Below are 19,795 nucleotides of genomic sequence, written 5' to 3'. Positions count from 1 at the left end.
GCCAGGCAGGGGAAGGGGAGAGGCCGGGAAGGAAGGTGGCGTGGCCTCAGGCCCGGGGAGATGAAAGGTCCGGTGAGACCGGCGAAGGTGCTGTGCGCTGCTGCAGTTTCCTGGGGAAGTCAGGGGCTGGGGCGTGTGCACACATGTGTGCGTATGTGCATGCATGTGCATGAGCAGGGCATGTTTGGCAGGAAAGGGTGGTTGCACAGGGCTGCACATGGCTGTAGTTCACTCTGTGTGTGTGCAAATGTGTGTGCAAGAGCGTGTGTGTGTGTGTGTGTGGCAGGGTGTGTGTGCACTTGGGGGGCAGCACAGGCAGCTTTGCGGGGCTCAGCACCCTTTGCCCAGAACAGCCCCCCCCAACACCTGCAGCATGGGAACTGTGGGGAAACTGAGGCACAGGCGGTTTGCAGACAGCCTGGCCCAAGCCACGTGCGAAACAGCCGCAGCTGGCCCCCATGCTCTGGTGCTTTCCATTGCCCCGTGGCTTCCATGGGAAGCCCGAGCGGCTACTGCCAACCCAAAAAGCCACCCCAGTGCAGCGCTGGGCCACCTCGGCACAGCAGTTGAACATGGTGGGATGGGGCACAGGGGGACACTGGCCAGGGCAGGTGCTCAGGGGGACCCGGCAGATGCCAAGAGGGTGGCAGCTCTGCAAGGAGCAGCGGGGACGGGTGGGATGGCCGACAATGGGAACATTCATAAACTGGCCGGTGTCCCCCCCCCGCCTGCCGTCATCACCGCAGCCCTGCTGGCTGCTCTGCCCTTGGCCTTGGCCAGAGCCCTTCCCGCCGGCTGCAGGGGCTATGCTATGAGAAGGAAGCGAGCTGGCCCTTCCCAGGCTGGGCGTGCTCCCTCCCTGCTCCTGGTGTGCCGGCGCAGTGAGAGAGGGGGGCTGCAGGCGCCAGCACCCCCTTGCCCATGGGAACCCCTTGGCATCAAGGTTGTGAAGACCTTGGTCTGGCTGTGGCAACTTCCTTCGGACTCGTTTGGCCGGCCATGCCGCCTGCCTTTCCATCCCTCATCATCACACCTGGTGATGGCAGGTGATGATGATGATAGTTGAAGATTGCCCGTCCTAGCACAGGAAGGACCAGCTCCCTGCTTTGCTCTCCCCAGGAGATGCTGCCTGCCTTTGGAGGAGCAAACTGGGCAGAAAGGAACAGGCTGCCCATGCCTGGCCAGTGGCTGCAGGGGAGACAGCACCGATGCTGGCCCCCGGAGCAGCACGGGGTGCCAGCATGGGAGACACCAGCCTGGCCTGGCCCCAGGTTTGTTTTGCCCCCTGGCAGGACCCAGGCTTGGTGTGCTGGCCAGGCTCTGGTGCTCACTTCCCAGCTCCGGTTCTCTGCTCTCCTCCCGGGTTTCCTGCCTCACCGAGGCATTTCCATGGGCCTTGCCTCAATTACCGGAAAGCGCTACCTCATCCCTTGACGAGGTGCCAGGGAAGAAAACACAGGCGTAGCCCCCTCCACCCCTCTCTTCCCCTCCTCCTCCCCTCCCTCCAGAAGTTTCCCCTGCTCTGGGGCAGCTATGCAGGGGATGGCTCTGGGGGGACACCGAGACCTCCCCGCTCCTGCCACCCAGCCTGTCACCTTGACTCCAGTGCAGCCCCAGTGCAGCGCCAGTACATCCCTGGTGGAGCCCCAGTACAGCCCCAGTGCAGCGCCCGTGCAGCCCCAGTATGGCTGGGCACCTGTGCTCCCTGCATGCCCTGGAAAGTGGCTTTTTCTGTCCAGCTGGCACAGGAAGCAGGATGCAGCACGTGCATGCATGTACATGCACATGCATGTGCGTGTGCATGCATTACATGCCCATGCACATATGTGTGCATGCACAGCCTGCTCAGGAGCCCATGGCCACTAGTCCCAATGCTGCCCTTTGCCAGGCTCCTGCCCCATCTGCCTGCAGGAGCAGCTCACCCCCCTCCTAGCCCAGCACGCACCCAGGCACTGTCTTGGCTCTTCCCAGTTCACAAACTGGGATTGGTGACTCAGGCACTGCTACAGCAAGAGGAGGAGGGCAGCAAAATGGGCAGATAAATGTGCATGTGCGGGCAGGAGGGATGCACAGGTTTGGCAGTCGGGAGATGGATAGATGTGTGTGCCGGGGTGGATGGACAGGCGACCAGCGTGGCACGGGCACCCCAGTCCTCTTCCAGGTCTATAGGAGCCCGCTGACGCTCTCCCAGGGGATGGCGGTGGGAGGCAAGCATGGAGCATGGCCCTCAGGCTGCGCTCACCCCGCAGTGCCCATCACAGGGGTGTCTGGGCTGCCCAGCCCAGGGAGAAGAGCAAAGGCAGCTTTGCCTCCACTGCAGGGACCCAAGCCCTAGGAGGGACCTGAGCTCTGCGCAGAGAGCCAAGTTCCTCGCTGCTGCTTCAGCATTCACACTTCTGCCCTCTTCGGTGCTTGGGCAGCCCCACAGCAGGGCCGGTGCTGGCACAGGATGGTGCTGCCGCAGTGGTGCCCCCGCCAACCATCTGGCATATCCTGCTCCAGGCCACCATGTCCCCAGCCGATGCCCACTCCCAGCTGCCAGACTTTCCATGCCCATCCTTCCATCACATCCAGCTCTGCCCAAGGCCCTGCCCCCCCACCTGAGCCCCCCGCAGCTTCATGCCCCCGGGGGCTGTCCCAGCAGCAGTACTAAGGCTTCCCTGGTGCCACTCCAGCAGCATGGAGCCTCCGATTCCCACCACAGGGTAGGACCTGCCAGATAATCCTTTTGGGATCCAATTTACACATACTGTGTTAATTTTATAGACCTTGATTTGATACACCTTTGCAAGTTTTAAATAAGACCACCCCTCCAGGGTGACCATCCCCCCCCCCCAGGTCAGGGGTTTCTTGAGCTTGATGCATGATCCCAGCGATCTGAATAATCTTCACGATCTCAACAATCCCAGTGATCCCAAGGATCTCAATGATCTCCATGGTCCCGATGACCCAAATGATCCCAATGATGTCAATGATCCCAATGACCTCAGTGATCTCAATGATCTGCCTGCTCTTTTGAATCCTCCACGGATGGTTTCTCCTTGGCACAGAGACCTTTGGAAGCCACAGGACAGAGCCCTCACCTGCCCTCTGCTCTCGGGACACCCTGGCACTGCTTCCCTGGCACAGCCCAAGTCAGGAGCCCCGTCTGGAGAGCCACAGGGCTCAGGGGGCTGCGGGGCTGGGAGAAACTGGGCTCTGAAGTCAGGAGGTGGCTGGATGTCTGGGTAGATGGACAAATGGGCAGGACGGACAGATGGGCAGAGAGTGGTGGGCAAAGATGGGGGTGGAGAGCCATGAGGCTATGCCTGGTGTGTCAGCCAGGATGAAGAGAGTGACCAAAACTGGGAGCAAAATGTGCCTTTGGACAGAAAAAAGACAAATGAGTGGGGTAACAGAGCCAGCAGAGGTGGAGGGTTGTTGGTGTCTCTCCCCTCTCCCCCCAGCATCCCCGTCCCTGGCTGTTTTGGGAGCCCTGTCCCCTGCGGGAGTCCATCCCCTCTTGGCAGCCCACGGTCTGCTGGCTCGGGGAGGCTGCGGTGAGTTTAGTTTTCATTCCCGGCTGTGCTGGCCCTGCCTCCTCCTCCTCCCGCTCCCACATCTGCAGCTGGAAATGCAATTTGAGGCGCTGGCTGGGCTGGGCGCCGGCCGGGAGTGGGAGTGGGAGGAAGGCGCTGGGGGAAGCCAGAGGAAGCCGGAGAGCGGGGGGCTGCGTGGCAGGGCCGGCAGCACGGACAGGGGGGCGCAGAGCCACCGGGCATCACCGGCAGCCCCGGGCAGGAGGGCATCGCCGCAGTGGCAGGAGCCAGCGCCCCAGCTGGCACAGCTGGAGCCAGAAGGGGGTGGCTGGACCAAGGGGTCCCCAGCCTGTGCCGTCCCCCCCAAGGTAAGTGGCTGTGGGACCTGGTGGGAGCTGGTACCAGCAGAGGCCTGGCCGGGGACAGCGGGGACCTGGCATTCATGGCTCAGCCAGGGCGAGGGTGTCACCGCCCCCACCAGCCGGGATATGGAGGTCTCCCCCCAGTTTGGGGGTACTGGTGAGGGGTCAGGACTCCAGTGGCCTCTCCCCAGTGAGAATGTGTGCTACGGGCACGGGTGGGAGTGGGGATTGCTGCCTTGAGCCCTTCCAGAGCTGTTGTGGGCCCTGCCCAGCGTGGGGGGATTACTGCTGTGACCACTGGGACACCACCGCAAGCCCCAGGGATAGTGTCACAACATGCCAGTGCTGTGCAGGGGCTGCAAGTCCCCAGCCGTGCCAGGGACATCCTGCCAGTTCCTGCATCCCCGCCACAGCCAAGCAATGGCAGCGGGGAGGGGAGGACACCCCTGGATAGCCGACAGCTTTGCCCGGAGGGTTCCGGGGCTCCCCAGCCCCACAGGCAAGCTCAATCCCGTCACAAGAGGCTTGTGGGGACGCACACCTCCTCCTGCTGCCCACACATCTGGAGCCCAGCCCCACAGCTGTCCCGACACACACCCCCCCCCGGCTCGGCCAGCCCGGGCCATGGGGACACCATGCCTGGCTAAGCCAGTGTCCCCGTGCCACGCTCAGCGAGCCCGTGCCGAGGTGCCGGTGCCCTGCCTGGCTCGGCTGCCCTGGACTTGTTTCCTTTCCCCGTTTCCGTGAGCCCCTGCAGAGACGGAAATGGTGGAAAGTCCTCAAAAAACACTGCTCCTGCACAAGGTGCCAGAGCGAGCGGTGGCAGCTGCTGGGACCCTCACCCTGGCAGCATGGCAGAGCCCCCCAAGGCCCAGGGGACTTCAGCCCATGTCCCTGGGAGGGGCTGAGGGTGCAGGTAGTGGGGTCTGCATGGGGACGGTGCTGGAGGACACAAGGGCTCTGCACGGCTGCCCCATTCACAGGTACATGCATGGGAAGGGGGATCCACCATGTCCACCCACTGGGTGGGGTGGGAGCCCCAAAGCCTGGCCAGCTCCTGGCCGGCACGGCGTGCAGAGGCCAGGTCTCCAGCGCTGCAGAAGAGGCACAGCTGGAGGAAACCCCTCGGGGGCTGGAGGGCACCTCGGCCCCTGGGTGTGCTGCCACCAGCTGCCAGGGTGGGCTGAGCCCACGCACCTTCCTCGCCAGGACCCCAGGCAGAGGCTTGGTGGCCTCGGGACAAAGGCAGCTGTCAGCCAACACCACCCCACCCCCCAGAGAGACCTGTGGTCAGTTTTGTTTGCTGAGATGGAGGATTCCAGCCACCCAGAGTCTGAGGGTCTGCACAGGTTCCGGACCAGCTGCCCAGACCACCCCATGGCAGGGAACGAAGCCGTTGTGTCAGCAGAGCCTGAGGTCTCACTTCTCCCTCCTGCTCAGGCTGACGGCTCCATGTATCAGGGGCATGTGGGGACCATTCCCCGGGAGCTCAGACCCCAGGGACAGGGACACAGAGGACATCCCTGCACAGCACCCATCAGGCTGGGCTCTGGGGTGACAGACCTGGGGCCACCCCGTGCGTGGCCCCACAGCAGCATGAGGGGTGTCCAACCAGCAGCCGGGGGACACCAAAAATGTGAACTAAGCCCTGGGCAGAATTTCTGCTGAGGCAACACAAATTCCCAGCATTGGAGAGGCAATCCCCTGAGCGCACCCTTGCAGGACATCTCACAACCTCACAGAAAGCCCAGTTTTGGTGGAGAAGCCCTTCTGACAGCCTCAGCCTGCCAGATACCCACTCCGTGCTATCCCAGCACCACCAGCACCCACATTCCCCACTGAGGTTCAACCTACAGCCTGCATCCCACAGCGGCCCCAGCCCAGCCCCTCGCTGCCTCCTCCATCAGGGTGGTCAGAGCAGAAGCCCCCCTGGCTCTGAGGAAAGGCTCGCCACCTGCCATTTTTAGCACAAGGCTTTTTCTCGGGAGGCTGCTGAGAGCAGGATCTGGCCACGGGGCCAGCAGCACGTGGGTGGGATTGGCCCGGATCAAGCCTCTCCCCGGTGAGCTAAGCCTTGTCCTGAGCCTGCAGCTCCGCAGGATGAAAGCGGCTGGTGCAGGGCAGGCAACCTCGGAGGTGATGGGATGCTCTCGCACCAGGCAGAGAGCCAGGAGCCGGGTTATTAGCCAGGGAAGCAGTTTTGGTGCTGGTCAGTGCTGGGTCACAGCCCCTAGGACAAGCAGGGATGCTCTTGGTCCATCCTGCATCTGCCAGGGAGCCACGGTGCCGCAGGGAACCTGGCCCTGGGCAGCACCTGCTTCAATGAAGAGAATAATTTTAAAGGTTCGTCTGGCCTCACTTTCTTTCTCTGACCGAACCTAAAAACCTGCAGCATGGACCTCACGCTGGTGGAACGGCATTTTGCACACATCTGTATCATGCACATCTGGCTGGGCCAGAACCTGGCCAGTGCCAATCGGGTGTGTGCTGAACCGGGACAGGCCCCTGTCACGGCCCTCCACCCTCCCACAAGCTGAACCCCCAGGCTTTGGGGTCTCCTACCTGCAGCTCCTTTGGGGTCCTGGGGGTTGCAGGGTCATAGCCAGTCCTGTCCCTGCTGGGTCTTCCTGGGGTGGCTTGAGCCAGTCTGGGGACTCACCCAGTAATGCTCAGGGGGGCAAGGGGACCCTGTGGACACCCCAGCTCATGGCACACTGTGCACTGTGCTGCCAAGGGGACAGCCAGCACCTCTGGGCACACGGACACTTGTCCCATCGTTCCTCCTACTTCTCTTGCAGCCAGGAAGGCGAGGCCACCATGGCGATGCTCCTGGAGCCCGGGATGCAGAGTCTCCGGATGGGTAAGGCTGCTCCCCAGGGAGGGTGCCCTGCAAGGATGGCAAAGGGTGGGGGGTCCCCTGCCACCCCTAACCCCCTCACCAACAGACACGAGCTCTCTGTGAGCGTGACACTCGGGGCCCCTCTCCCTTCGCCTCCCCACACACCCAGGCATCCCCCCACCGCTCCCCCCACCCATCCATTCCCTCCACAATCGTCCTCCCATCTGCATGGAGGAGCCCCCCACGCTGCTGCTCCTGCGCTGGGGTAACCAGAACCAGCTGTGGCGAGGAAACCTGACGCTGTGAACACAAGCCAGGGAGCAGCCCAAGCCAAAGAGGCGAGCGCAAGAATTAAGCACCTGCAGGGTCCCCCCAGCACCCCGGGAGTCCACTTCTATATGTTGGCAGGTGCCAGCTCTGGCTCTGGATCTGCAGGAAAGATGCTTCACATACATGGAACCCGGAGCCCCAGGCTCAAAGCCTGGCAGAGCTGCCAGCTTGCCTGGGTGATGCTTTCCCCCCGTGACAGGGGGACACTGGCCTCCCTGCACTGCGGAGCTCTGCCGGCATGCGGAGATGTCCAGAGGGACCTTCCTGTTTGTTGGGGATCAAATATTCATGGCACAGACATGGGATACAGTGAAAGGCACTTACAGAGCAGGTGTGAAGGGATTGGAGCTGCAGCGTGGCGGGGAGCAGCCAAGCCCCTGGCACAGCTCCTGGGGTGCAAAGCACTGCCCTGATGCCACGGCACCACAGCACTGTGTCCATGGTGAGTGATGTGCCGGCAGGTCTTGGCCAGCCAAGGAGATAAAGCAGTGGAGGTCAGCCAGGAACCCCACTCCCGCAGCTGCTGCTTCTGGGGGGGTCCCAGAGCACCCCCGCTGCAGGCTTTGTGGCTCCTGAGGTGCCAGAGGGATTTAGGGAGCTGCCTCTTGGGTATCCTGATTGCAGTGGGAGCTGGGCTGGATTCCCTGGACGCAGACCAGCTGCCAGCACCCTCTGGCAACAGAGAGCTGGAGTTTTATGAGTTTTATGCTTAAAGAAAGACCAAGGAGCCTCCTCCGGCCCCAGACCTCTCCGGCATCCACCTAGGAGTGGGTGCTGTTTGTCCTTGTGCCTGTGGTCCAGATCCTGGCAGGGTCCTGGCATGGAGCTGCCTGTCTGGGGAGGCAAGCCCAAAGCAAGGGTCTCAGCAGAGCTCGTGGGGCAGACGGTCCCTCCACATCCCCAGTGTCACCTCCTGGACCTCACATCCCATTCCCAGCATGACCATACGTCTGTCAGAGCCGGGGCCAGCCAAGCCCCTTGGGAAAGGTGGCCCCGCTCCATCAGCTGCACCAGCCCCTTCCTGGCTGCCCCCTGCCAACAGCTGGAGCCCGTCCATCGGCTCGTGCTTTCACAGGGCAGATGATTAATCCCCTCTGCTAATTGGAGCCATGTGGCGAGAGGAGTGCAGGCAGCCGCAGCCTCACACCACGGGCATCCTGGCTGGCTGGGCTGGGGGCCAGGCATCCCACCAGGGCTTCTGCTGCAGCCCCAGCCTGGGCTGACACGCCAGGATTAGTGGGGAACCCCAGGACAAGGCTTCTGCTGCTGAAGGGTCACCCGAGGAGACACAGCTGGCTGGGGTCTCGAGGAGGAGGAAGAGGAGGGCCACTGTGCAGCCACCATGCCACGGTGCCTGTCCCCACGCGTGTCTGTGCAGCACAAGGCAGCACGAGCCTCCCTGAGCTTCCCACACAGGCCAAAGCTCCGTGGCTCAGAGCTATCACGGCACACATGGGTCTCCACCAAAGTGAGCTGTTCTGCAGCGTGGCCGAGCCTGGCACACCTCCCCTCACTGAGGGCTGGGGAGCTGGGTCTCCGTGGCCTCACACTGCAGACACTTGCTCTGCCTCAGTAGCTCACCAACGTCTCTTTCCCAAGTTTTCCCCATATTTCCTCTGGATACATGCCTGGAGCAGCCTCTGGCATCCTTCACAGTCACCCCTGCCAGCTGTTGCCAAGCTGAATTGGTGTGTATTTATGTGATGATGGCTGTCTTGATTTAAAAATAGGCAGCTCTGGCGAGCCACCGCATCCCTTTCTGCTGCAAACATGTCGTGGGCTTTCAGTCCTGACTCTTCTGTCATCAGCTGCAAGGAATTAGACCCATCTGCTCCTTTGCTGGTCAAAGACCACTGCACTTCCACTTCTCTGGCCCATGCAAGGCAGGATCCATCCCACCTGGGTTGGCTTATCTGCAGTCCCCCCCCACCAGGGAGTCTCTGGCATCAACAGGGAGAAACTGGGCTTGCAGGTCACCTGACTTATTTTAAACACCAGCTTCAGGAGATGACAATTCTTCCTCCACATACCAGTTCCTCTCTGGTGATGGAGCGGACATGGAGCCCGTGTCTCATTACTAAAGCCTGCCCACCCCAGCAAGCTGAACCCCTCCCTGAAACACCACAACCAGCTCACCCTGACCCATCTCCTGACTGAGCAAGAGCTGACGGCCCCCAGCTCCACAGGAGAAGGTCCCTCAGTCCTGCAGCTCTTCTCTGGCCACTGTCCCCACTGGGAGACAGGGTAAGCCCCATACCCTGAGGGAGGGGTGCCTGTGAGCTCACCAGTGCTAATACCAGGTGCAACCAGTTCCTGCACCTCCGTGTGACACCTTCAAAGGTTCCTCCTTTGCTAATTCAATCAGTGCTGATTAGACACCTCCTTACACACGGTTTAAAAATTGTAAGAAGCCCTCAAACACAGAATTGCTTTGTGCAGAGCTCACTAGCAGCAGCTCTGATCCCTCTGTTCCCAAGCCTGTATCCATACTAGCTGCATCTTCATTGGGATGTTGTGCGTTACCCTCACTTTGGGGAAGGGTCTTCAGAAAGGCCCAGGGCCCATTCACATCCTAGCCTCACCCTGCTGTGTCCCCAGGTGCCAACAGTGAGCAGTGCCCTACGCCATCCCCCCCCGGCTCCCCAGGGACACCTCACGACAGCTGCAGCATCGCCCCGCTGACACCCTCCCAGTCACCGGTAAGGCAGTACTGGGGGCTCCTGGGGTCTGTCTCCCTGGTGTTGCCCCCCGATCCTTCCCTGGCTAGTAGCCCCGACCCCCAGCACCTCCTCTCCCAGTCGCGTTGCCGTCCCTACCGCACACCCCAATATCAGCTGAAGGATGGGTCAGTTTATAGCTAGGGCACAAATCCTCCCCTTTATCTGTGGGATTTATGGGATGAGGGCTGTTTTTCCAGTGCAGGAGGTTGGCAGGAGTGGAGCCAGAGGGGGAAAAAAAAATAATTTAACTCTTTGTAAAGCTGCTGGCCTCAGCTCGCTCCTCCCCGCACACCTGGGGGCCAGCAGGCGTGGGAGGCAGCAGGCAGGGAGTGTGCCAGAGCTGGTTCCTCCTCGGCACTCGTTGTCCTTGTAGCTCCCTGAACATGCACATTTCTGAGACAGCCACTTCAGCCATGCTAATCACCAGCTTTTTCTGCGGCTGTTTAATGTCTGCATTTATCAAATCTGGATACATTAAAAGTTAATGAGGGCTTTTAGCTTTCCCTGTCTGCCCCACGCACCTGGGAGGCTGCAGCAGGGGACAGCAGTGACACGGGTACAGGGCTCGCTGCATCGTCGTGGCTCGTTCGGCACTGCCACTCGCTGCCACCTCTGCCTGCTGTCACAGGGACTGGCCAGGGGCAAGGGATGGGGGCCCAAAGGCAGGACCAAAAAGCACCAGCTTGTAGGGGAGCAGTGGGATCCACATGAGGCACCTGGGTCAGGAAGGTTTTCAGTTGGGTGACCCATGGGGATGCCTGAGACAAGATCCCTTGCACCGACATGGGGAGCAGGGAAGGTTTTGAGGGAATCTCAGCTAAAATTTGCCAGGTTTTGAGTGTGGAGGGCTCAGGACCACCCCAAGCCGGGAAACCACAGGGATCCCCCTGCCATCCTAGACGGCCCTCGTGGGCAGAGGCTGCTAGCACCCATCCCTCTCCGGGGCTGCCCGGATCCCATGTCCCACGGAGCCTTGGAGAACTGCCGCAGCAGCCTGGCATCAGCAGCCCTTTTTCCCAGTGTTTTGGAGCTGTGTAAAAGCAGGAATTGCCTCATGTTGTCAGCCAGCATCGTTGCAGCAGCAACCATGGCATCACTGTGTACCACAGAGCCTGTGGGTGTGATCCAGGAAAATTTAACCCCTCGATGGGGCTTTTTTTTACCCGTTTTCTGGATGCTCACCCCCAGGACCGAGCCCATCCCTAATGGCTGCCTTTGCATTTCAGAGGAGCGAGGCTCGCTCCCAGAAAACTGCTTCCTTCGCCGTGGTGGTGGCCATTGACTTCGGCACCACATCCAGTGGCTACGCCTTCAGCTTCTCCAGCGACCCCGAGGCCATCCACATGATGAGGTGAGGAGCAGCCAGAGGCCCCAGGGCTGTTACAGGACTTTTTCCCCAAGGCGGCTGGGTGCTGGCTCGCTGGGTGCAGGGATGGAGGTGGGCTGGGCGATGAACACCCACACCGCCGCAGGTGAGGGATGCTGCCTGGATGGTGGTGGGTGGAAGGAGCCTGAGAAGTGGATCTTGCACCGAGCAGGACGATGGAGCGGGAGCACTTCTTCGTTAGCGCTCTGTTGTAACAAGCTGTGTGGGTGCAGAGGTTGCACAGGGAGCAAAGCCAGCTTCCTGCATGGCCTTCCCAGGGGCTTCGCTCCCTTCTTTGTCCCTCTTCAAGGTGCTTGAGGTTGTGCTCATACACATAAATGAAACTGGGCAGGACCTGTTCTCTGGCCTTGACGTTCATGTGCTGCTGCTGGCTCCTGTTTGCAGGAAATGGGAAGGAGGGGACCCCGGGGTGGCCAACCAGAAGACCCCCACCAGCCTCCTGCTGACACCGGAGGGCATCTTCCACAGCTTCGGCTACACTGCCAGGGACTACTACCACGACCTGGACCCCGAGGAAGCCCGTGACTGGCTCTACTTTGAGAAGTTTAAGATGAAGATTCACAGCACCAGTGTATGTCTCTGCTCCCATCCCAACCTCCCCTGGGGAGACCCTGGACGGGCAGGATGGAGCTGAGCTAGCCCTGGGGACTTAACACACTTTGCAGAAAGCAAAGAGAGGGGTTCACCAGGGCAAGCAGAAATTTGGGAGGGCTGGAGAGGGGCTGCAAGCAGAACCTCTGATTTCCTGCATCCCAACCGAGCACGTTCCTGTTTGCTTTGCACACACTTTGCATGTAGCAACATTACAGCCCTCTGCAGGGGGATGAATTTTTGGTTCCCTGTGTCCAAGCTGCTTTGGGGCAGATGGATGTGGTTGCAGAGCCGTGCTTCAAGCGCCCATTCAGCACAGAGGAGATGAGCACCCTGCCTGAGGCTCGCCGCTGGAGCCTGGGTGGGATGCTGGTCACATCCCATCACCCTGCATGATATGTTTGCTGTTACTGCTCTTCCCGGCAGGACCTCACCATGAAAACCGAACTAGAAGCTGTCAATGGGAAGAAGATGCAAGCACTGGAGGTGTTTGCCCACGCGCTCCGCTTCTTCAAGCAGCACGCTGTGCAGGTAGGGCATCTGGGGGTCTCCCTGCAGCACCACATGAGCACAGCCCTCCTCTCCCTCTCCAAACCAAGTACAAGGCATGCATGTCGTCCTCTCCATGTGTGTCTTCCTCACCCTCACCTCACCTCACGCCCTGATGCTTCAGCTGGGGAGGGTCACCTGCTTCTTCTTGCCTGGCAGGAGCTGAAGGACCAGTGTCCGTCCCTGCCCGAGAGAGATGCCATCCGCTGGGTGATCACCGTGCCTGCCATCTGGAAGCAGCCGGCCAAGCAGTTCATGCGGGAGGCGGCCTACAAGGTGAGGGAACCCCAGCGGGGGCTGTTCCACATGCTGACCTGCACAGGAGGCTGTGCTTTCCAAGCTTCCCTCCTCCTGTGGGTGCTGCCTGCCTGATGAAGGGTCTCTAGCATGTCCATGTCTCATGGAGCCAGAGGGGACCACGGGGATGGTCAGAGGCTGGAGCAGCTCTGCTGTGGAGACAGGCTGGGAGAGTTGGGGGGGTTCAGCCTGGAGAAGGGAAGGCTCCAGGGGGACCTTAGAGCACCTCCCAGTACCTAAAGGGGCTGCAAGAAAGCAGGAGAGGGGCTTTTCACAAGGGTATCTAGGGATAGGACAAGGGGGAATGGCTTTAAGCTGAAGGAGGGGAGATTTAGATTGGATATTAGGAAGAAATTCTTTGCCATGAGGGTGGTAAGGTACTGGGACAGGCTGCCCAGAGAAGCTGTGGATGCCCCATCCCTGGCAGTGTTTAAAAAACATGTAGCTGTGCTGCTTAGGGACATGGTTAGTGGTGGGCTTGGCAGTGCTGGGTTAATGGTTGGTCTTGATGATCTTAAAAATCTTTTCCAACTTCAACTGTTCTATGCAGCATTCAAGGCCAGGCTGGATGGGGCTCGGAGCAACCTGGTCTAGTGGCAGGTGTCCCTGCCAGTGGCATGGGGTTGGAACTGGATGGGCTTTAAAGTCCCTTCCAACCCAAACCATTCCATGATGTCCTGGTAGCCTAAGGAACAAAAGCGGGACTCTGGCTGTGGGGCAGCCCTGCAGGGATGCCCTGGAGCACCATCACCTTCTCTGCCCTGATGTCCCTGTCCTCCGTGCAGGCTGGTTTGGTGTCCCCGGAGAACCCGGAGCAGCTGCTGATTGCGCTGGAGCCCGAAGCCGCTTCCATTTATTGCAGGAAACTTCGCCTCCACCAGCTGATCGACCTGAGCTGCAAGCCCCCGGCTAACGGGCTGGCGCCGGACCACTCCATCGACTCCAGCTTTCGGCAGGGTGAGCGGCTGCAGGGCACCGGGTGCTGCCAGACAGGCACTGGCAGAGGGTCCATGCAGGGTTGGGGGCTGGAATTGCAGGAGATGGAACAGGCAGGGGTCTGGCCCCGCATACCAGCTTTTGAGGGTCCATCAGCAGCTGTGGCTGGGGAAGGGTCTTGGGGCAGCCCTGGGGCATGACTCAGCCTGGGCTGCAGCAGTGGGGTCCCAGAGACCCCCCTATGCTCCCCTCTTGGGTCTGGCACAGGCACCTCGCCCCCCCCCCCCCCCCCCAGCCCCTCACCAGGGGGCTGACTCTTGCCCTGTCCTCCTCCACTCCTGGCTCTTTTCCAGTTTCCCATCCCTTTCCCTATAACTTTCCCTTTCCCTATAACTATAATTACCTTCTCTGGTAATTTACCAAACGAGGCTAATTCTCACAAAAGCCGTTTGGATTCCCATGCAGCACCGGTGTGCACCAGGGCGAGTCCTCGGCGGGTGCCCCACAGCTGTATAAAGTGAGCACAGCAATCCTGCGCCCCCCAACAGGGAAGGGCTGGTTCCCCCACCATGAAGGACCCTCAGCCCACAGCATCACTAAGTGATGGGGAAACTGAGGCAGGGATGAGTGCGGCACCATGCCAAGGGCGTGAGTGGGAGGCTGTGGCTGATCCCCATGCTCTGGCAGCCCCGGGGAGCCCTGCTTCCCACTTTGCCCCCCTTCCCTGTCCCCCCCCTCCCCAAGCCCGCACAGCCAGGGCAGGCAATGGCTGCTGTCCCAAGAAGCACCCGAGCCCTGCGTCCCCTGTGGTCTCAGACCATTTCATCTGCCCAGCCTGCCCCTGACCCCCACCCACACCGCCCTGGGTCCCCAGCCTGCCTCTCCCCTTTCCTCCCGCCACGTTTCCAGCCGGAGCAGTTTCTGCTGGCTCAGCCGGAGCTACTCTGGATTCCTCCCAGCAGCTCCGCTTGGCCTCGACCACCCCGGCCCCTTGCCTCTCCCTCTCCCCCCGCCCAGCCCCTCCAGACAGCCGAGCCCTCTGCTCCCCCATCCCACGCCAGCCTCCCCGGCCGATGTCATAACCCCGGCACAGCGAGAGGATCTTCCCACAGCCCCGGGGCCGGCTGCCACCCTCCGCTGAGCTGCCTCGGGGGATGCTCCCTCCACTCATGGGAGCCTGGGGGTTCACTGGGACAGAACCAGTTTGCCCTGCCGGGACCCAGCCCTGGCACTGGGACTTGCTGATAGCCACAGCCCTCGTCTTGTGTTTGGCTCGAGAGCCGGGGTCGCATCCGCATTTACAGAGGGGTTTGATCTGCATCCCGGGGTGGAGGTTAATGAAATGAGTGTGCCATGTCCACCTCAGAGCGCTGAAAGTAGCCCGGGATAACCCCACCTTCTCCAAACAGCTCCCTGCCCCTTCAGGCTGCTCTGGTGTTCCGGGGACCGGGGGAGCAGAGGAAACCCAGACTGGGCTGGGGAGAAGATGGGAAGAGGTGGCATCACCCAGGGGCACCTGTGGGCCCAGGGTGCTGCAGGCTGGGTGTGGGGAGGTGGGATCCCATGGGATCCCGGGCAGAGCTGCGGGATGACTGGAGCAGCTGGGACCATGTCGGGTGTCCTGGTTGGAGGGGAGAGGGCAACCAGTGCTCCCAGTGCATCCCCAGCAGCATCTTTGCCAGCATTCCCCCCCTGTCTGGGGGGCTCCCAGGGATGCTCCTGGCCCTCGGTACCCCCAGCCTGACACTGGCCCTTCCACTCTGTTCCTCAGCCCGAGAGCAGCTCCGGCGGTCCCGGCACAGCCGCACCTTCCTGGTGGAGTCGGGAGTGGGGGAGCTCTGGTCAGAAATGCAGGCAGGTAGGAGGGGGGACGGGCAGTGCCCCCACCACAGACCCCAGCCCACCGGGGAGGATTCACTTGGAGGGGGGGGACAAGCAAGAGCCTGCACCAGTGCTGCCTGGCCCCTGGGCCCCCCTGGGCAAGGGGATGGGGGGCTGGATGTTCCCTCCATGGCAGAGCCCCCCAGGTGGCCCCAGTACCAGGGAAGAGTCTGGCCGTGGGGGTGACACAGCTTCACGCTGTCACTTGGTCTTGAACCCCATGATGATGCCGGTGAGGGCAGGGTCTGCCTGCCACCATTCCATCACTGGGCTCATTCCAAGCAAACACCATGACATCCCCCTCCTGCACTCACAAACGGCTTCAGCTGTTTTGCAGGTGGGGGAAAAAAACCCACCCAAACCCCACGTATTTTGGTAAAAGCCACATTTATTTATTATGTTTCCCCCTGGGGAGAAGTGCAGCCCAGGGGCCATGAGCCAGCGGCTGCTCCGAGCCCATGGGATGGGCATCCTGGGGGTCAGCCCCGCCGTGGGGCTGGGGGCCTGGGGGAGACCCCGCAGCGGGGGGGGACGGGAGCCAGGACCCCGACTCGGCTGCTGTCCGTGCCCGCAGGTGACCGGTACATCGTAGCGGACTGCGGTGGTGGCACGGTGGACCTCACCGTCCACCAGATCGAGAAGCCGCAGGGGACGCTGAAGGAGCTGTACAAAGCCTCAGGTGGGCTATAGCCCCCACACCCCACCTCGGGTCCCTCCCGTAGCCACCTCTCCTGGGCTGGGGTCCCGCTCTGTCCCCTGCAGGATGGTGGCCGGGGCTGTGGCACCACCTGGTGTCGGCGGGGAGCAGGGCAGGGGCGGGGGGCGACGGGGGGGCTGCGCTATCGGGGGTCAGATGGGACAAGGGTGTTGGGCTGGCGGGGGCCAGATGGACCAGCGGCTGGGCTGGGGGGGCTCAACCGGGACAGGGGTGCTGGGAGGGGGGGGCAATAGGGCACAGGGTTGCTGGGCTGGGGGGACGACGACAGGGGGACATGGGTGCTGGGCTAGGGGGGCAGTGGGGTACAGGCGTGCTGGGCTGGGAGGGGGCAGAGGGACACAGGGGCTGGGGGGTGTCTGGTGGGACAGGTGTTCAAGTGGGATGGGGTGCTGGGCTGGGAGGGAGGACAGTGGAACAGGGGTGCTGGGCTGAGGAGGGACTGGGGCAGCAGGGGTGCCAACCGGACAGGGACGTGGGTGGGAGAGGGTGGGTGTGCAGGGTGGGGCGGGGGGTACAGGTGTGGCTGCAGGTGGGGCAGGAGCTGGGGCTGAGGCCCAGGGCATCGTGGTGTGGGGATATGACACCCACCGGTGTCCCTATGTGCTGTGGGTCGCAGTACCCTGTGCCACCTGGGCACACCAGGAAGGCACCGGGTGACAGGGCTGTGCCCTGTTCTGGGCTGTGAGATGTGTCCTGGCCCCTGCCCATGGGCTTCCCACCCTGCCGGGGGGGCGCATGTGAAGCCCCCAGCCTCAGCCCATCCCAAGTGTGAGATTTTGGCCCATGGTGGTTGTGTACCCCCAGACAAATAGTGGCTTGTAGGTGATGGCCACAAGCCCAGGCTTCCCCGCAGAGCTGGGCACAGGGCTGGAAATCAGAGCCATGACATGGGGGGGGCACTGAGCGCCCCCAAGCATCACCCAGGGACACCCAACAGGGTCCCCTTTGTCCAAGGGACCACTGTACCCGCAGCCACGCTGTCTGCCCTCTCCTTGCTTCAGAGGCACATTTCCGTGCCCTCCCCCCCACCAGTGCAGGACTTGTCCCTGTTCCCTGGCCCAACCCTGGGTGAAGGGGCTCCCCTCTACGTTGTCCCACTCCCCCTGTTCCCCCTGCAGAAGAGCCACAGTGGGGCTGGGGGCTGCAGTTTTGCACAGAAAGCACCCCAGGCTTTGCTGGGTGATGCTGGGAGGGGTGTCTGGGGACATGGTAATGGGGGACCTGGGAAATGTGTGTGCCATGGGGATGCTGCCTGACCTAGCCCCCTCCCCACTGCTGCCCAGGGGGTCCCTACGGGGCCGTGGGGGTGGACCTGGCCTTCGAGAAGCTGCTGTGCCACATTTTTGGGGAGGATTTCATCGCCACCTTCAAGGCCAAGCGTCCTGCCGCCTGGGTGGACTTAACCATCGCCTTTGAAGCCCGCAAGCGGGCGGCAGCCCCATCCCGCGCCAGCCCCCTCAACATCTCCCTGCCCTTCTCCTTCATTGACTTCTACCGCAAGCACCGGGGCCAGAACGTGGAGACAGCTCTCAAGAAGAGCAAGTGAGACCCTGGCTGGGGGGAATAAGAGGGACTGGGGACCCCTGGGGAGCACATGGCCCTGGAGGGATCTAAACTGGGGCAGGGGGAGAAGACAAGGGTAGGTGGGGTGCTCTGCTCTGGGGTCTGCTGGGCTGGGGCATCCCCAGGGGGGAGCCTTTGGTGAGGGGCATCCCTGGACCCTCTCTCCCTCCCCAGTGTCAACTTTGTGAAGTGGTCATCCCAAGGGATGCTGCGGATGTCCTCAGAGGCCATGAGCGAGCTCTTCCAGCCCACCATCAACCAGATCATCAAACACATTGGTAGGTCCTGCGGGTGGCAGCAGCCCCATCACCAGAGCCCCTTCCCCCTGCAAGAGAGGAGTCCCCTGGCCCTGGGACCCTGCAGTGGCACTCCCAGCTGTGCCCAGTTCCCATCCAATGCCCCCCTTCCCTCCACAGATGACCTCCTGAAGAAGCCGGAGGTCCAAGGCATCAAGTTCCTCTTCCTGGTGGGAGGCTTCGCGGAGTCGGCCATGCTGCAGCACGCCATCCAGGTGGCCTTCGGCCCTACCTGCCGCGTCATCATCCCCCAAGATGTGGGGCTGACCATCCTCAAAGGGGCCGTGCTCTTCGGCCTCGACCCCACCATCGTCCGCGTCCGCCGCTCCCCCCTGACCTACGGCGTGGGGGTGCTCAACAAGTTTGTGGAGGGGAAGCACCCTCGGGAGAAGCTGTTGGTGAAGGAGGGCAAGAACTGGTGCACCGACATCTTCGAGAAGTTCGTCTCTGTTGACCAGTCTGTGGCACTGGGGGAAGTGGTCCAGCGCAGCTACTGCCCAGCCCGGCTGGGCCAGCGCAAAACCATCATCAACATCTACTGCTGTGCCACCGATGACGTGGTCTACATCACCGACCCCGGTGTACGCAAATGTGGCACAATCAGCCTGGAGCTGGAGGCACTGGGTGATGCTGGCAGCCTGGCCCACGGCCGCCGTGAAATCCGTGCCAGCATGCAATTTGGGGACACGGAGATCAAGGTCACTGCCATGGACATCCGCACCTCCAAGACGGTCCGAGCCACCATCGATTTCCTCTCCAACTGAGCCCCCTTGCCTCACCGCAGGGCTGTGCGGGGAGGGACGGGGACCCTGGGAGCCTGCCACCCGCCACGGCCCCCCATCAGCACCCGCACTGGGCTCCAGCCCCCCCATGGCTGCACGGAGCCGGGCAGCGGGAACCACCAGCTCACAGCTCCAGCTGAGCAGCCAGCAGCCCCCCCTGCCCCCTTGCAGCCCCCCCTTCGCACGGGACACCCAGGCAGGCAGTGCTGCCCCGGGCCTGCACCTCCCATGGAAATGGAGGGGTCCCCCTGCCAGAACGGGCGACTGCAGCCCCAGCAGTCAAGCAAGGCAGGAGGTGCAGTGCCCAGCCAAGCCAGGGCTAGGGGGTCAGGCTGCCCCCCACGCACGGTTCAGGGCCACCACCGCCCCCCGATCCCCTGAGAATACCCATGCACACACTTTCCATAATCCCACATTTCTATTTTTTTATATATATGTTGCACGTCACCCTTGCAGCTGCCATCCCACGAGCCGCAGAGCTTGACGTGGTCAGTGCAGCCCAGCGAGGGCTGGGACAGTGGCACAAGGGGGGGATGACTCACTCACCCCCTCCCAGCCCCCCCTTAACAGGGGCCAGGGCCATTTGCAGCACAAAGCACGAAGCCCCTCGCCCTTTTCAGGGCCACTGGGGGTTATCCATGCCCACCCGCTGCCGCGGGGATGGGCTCATGCAGCCCCTTGCAGTCTGGGGTGTACAAACAAATGTATGTGACCACCTGCCCCCCGTGCCAGCCCTGGGGGTGTCCCCTGTCCTCCCACTCTCCTCTGCACGTTTTAATCTGGTTGCAGCCACCAGTTCCAGTGCTCCTGGGGGGTTTAATGGAGGCAAACGGAGCTTCAGCCCCTTCTCTGCTGAAATTTATTACTTACCTCTATAGATTTTTGTACTTAAAAAAACCCACACATACACACAGATGTGTATATATCTATATCTATATATATTTTTATATATATATAGGCACATAAAGCCTCCTGTTGCTTTTGAAACTGAGCCACTTCTCCTGGTCCTTGTACCATGGGACTTAC

At 61.7% G+C, this 19,795-nt stretch overlaps 1 protein-coding gene across 1 annotated transcript; it reads left to right on the top strand.

Moving 5' to 3' along the window:
* Positions 1–288: 288 nt before the first annotated feature.
* On the top strand, positions 289–19,760 carry HSPA12B (heat shock protein family A (Hsp70) member 12B). The gene is made up of 13 exons (XM_080377880.1): positions 289–3,886; positions 6,679–6,740; positions 9,648–9,748; positions 10,996–11,120; positions 11,541–11,727; positions 12,174–12,278; positions 12,456–12,572; positions 13,379–13,550; positions 15,301–15,387; positions 15,985–16,089; positions 17,412–17,670; positions 17,866–17,969; positions 18,108–19,760. The coding sequence occupies exons 2-13, from the start codon at positions 6,698–6,700 to the stop codon at positions 18,749–18,751; spliced, it is 2,049 nt and encodes a 682-aa protein (XP_080234006.1). The 5' UTR covers positions 289–3,886; positions 6,679–6,697; the 3' UTR covers positions 18,752–19,760.
* Positions 19,761–19,795: the final 35 nt, after the last annotated feature.

Source organism: Falco punctatus (genome assembly GCF_963210335.1).
Source record: "Falco punctatus genome assembly, chromosome: 1".
Lineage (NCBI taxonomy): Eukaryota > Metazoa > Chordata > Aves > Falconiformes > Falconidae > Falco > Falco punctatus.
The sequence above is the reverse complement of the archived record's forward strand: the minus strand, read 5'-3'. Positions and strand labels throughout refer to the sequence as shown.

Excerpts from the sequence above, each read along its gene's own strand:
- HSPA12B (XM_080377880.1), top strand. The coding sequence starts at position 6,698 with ATGGCGATGCTCCTGGAGCCCGGGATGCAGAGTCTCCGGATGG. Across the intron at positions 9,749-10,995 it reads TGACACCCTCCCAGTCACCG|AGGAGCGAGGCTCGCTCCCA; the intron begins GTAAGGCAGTAC and ends TTTGCATTTCAG. Across the intron at positions 16,090-17,411 it reads GGAGCTGTACAAAGCCTCAG|GGGGTCCCTACGGGGCCGTG; the intron begins GTGGGCTATAGC and ends ACTGCTGCCCAG.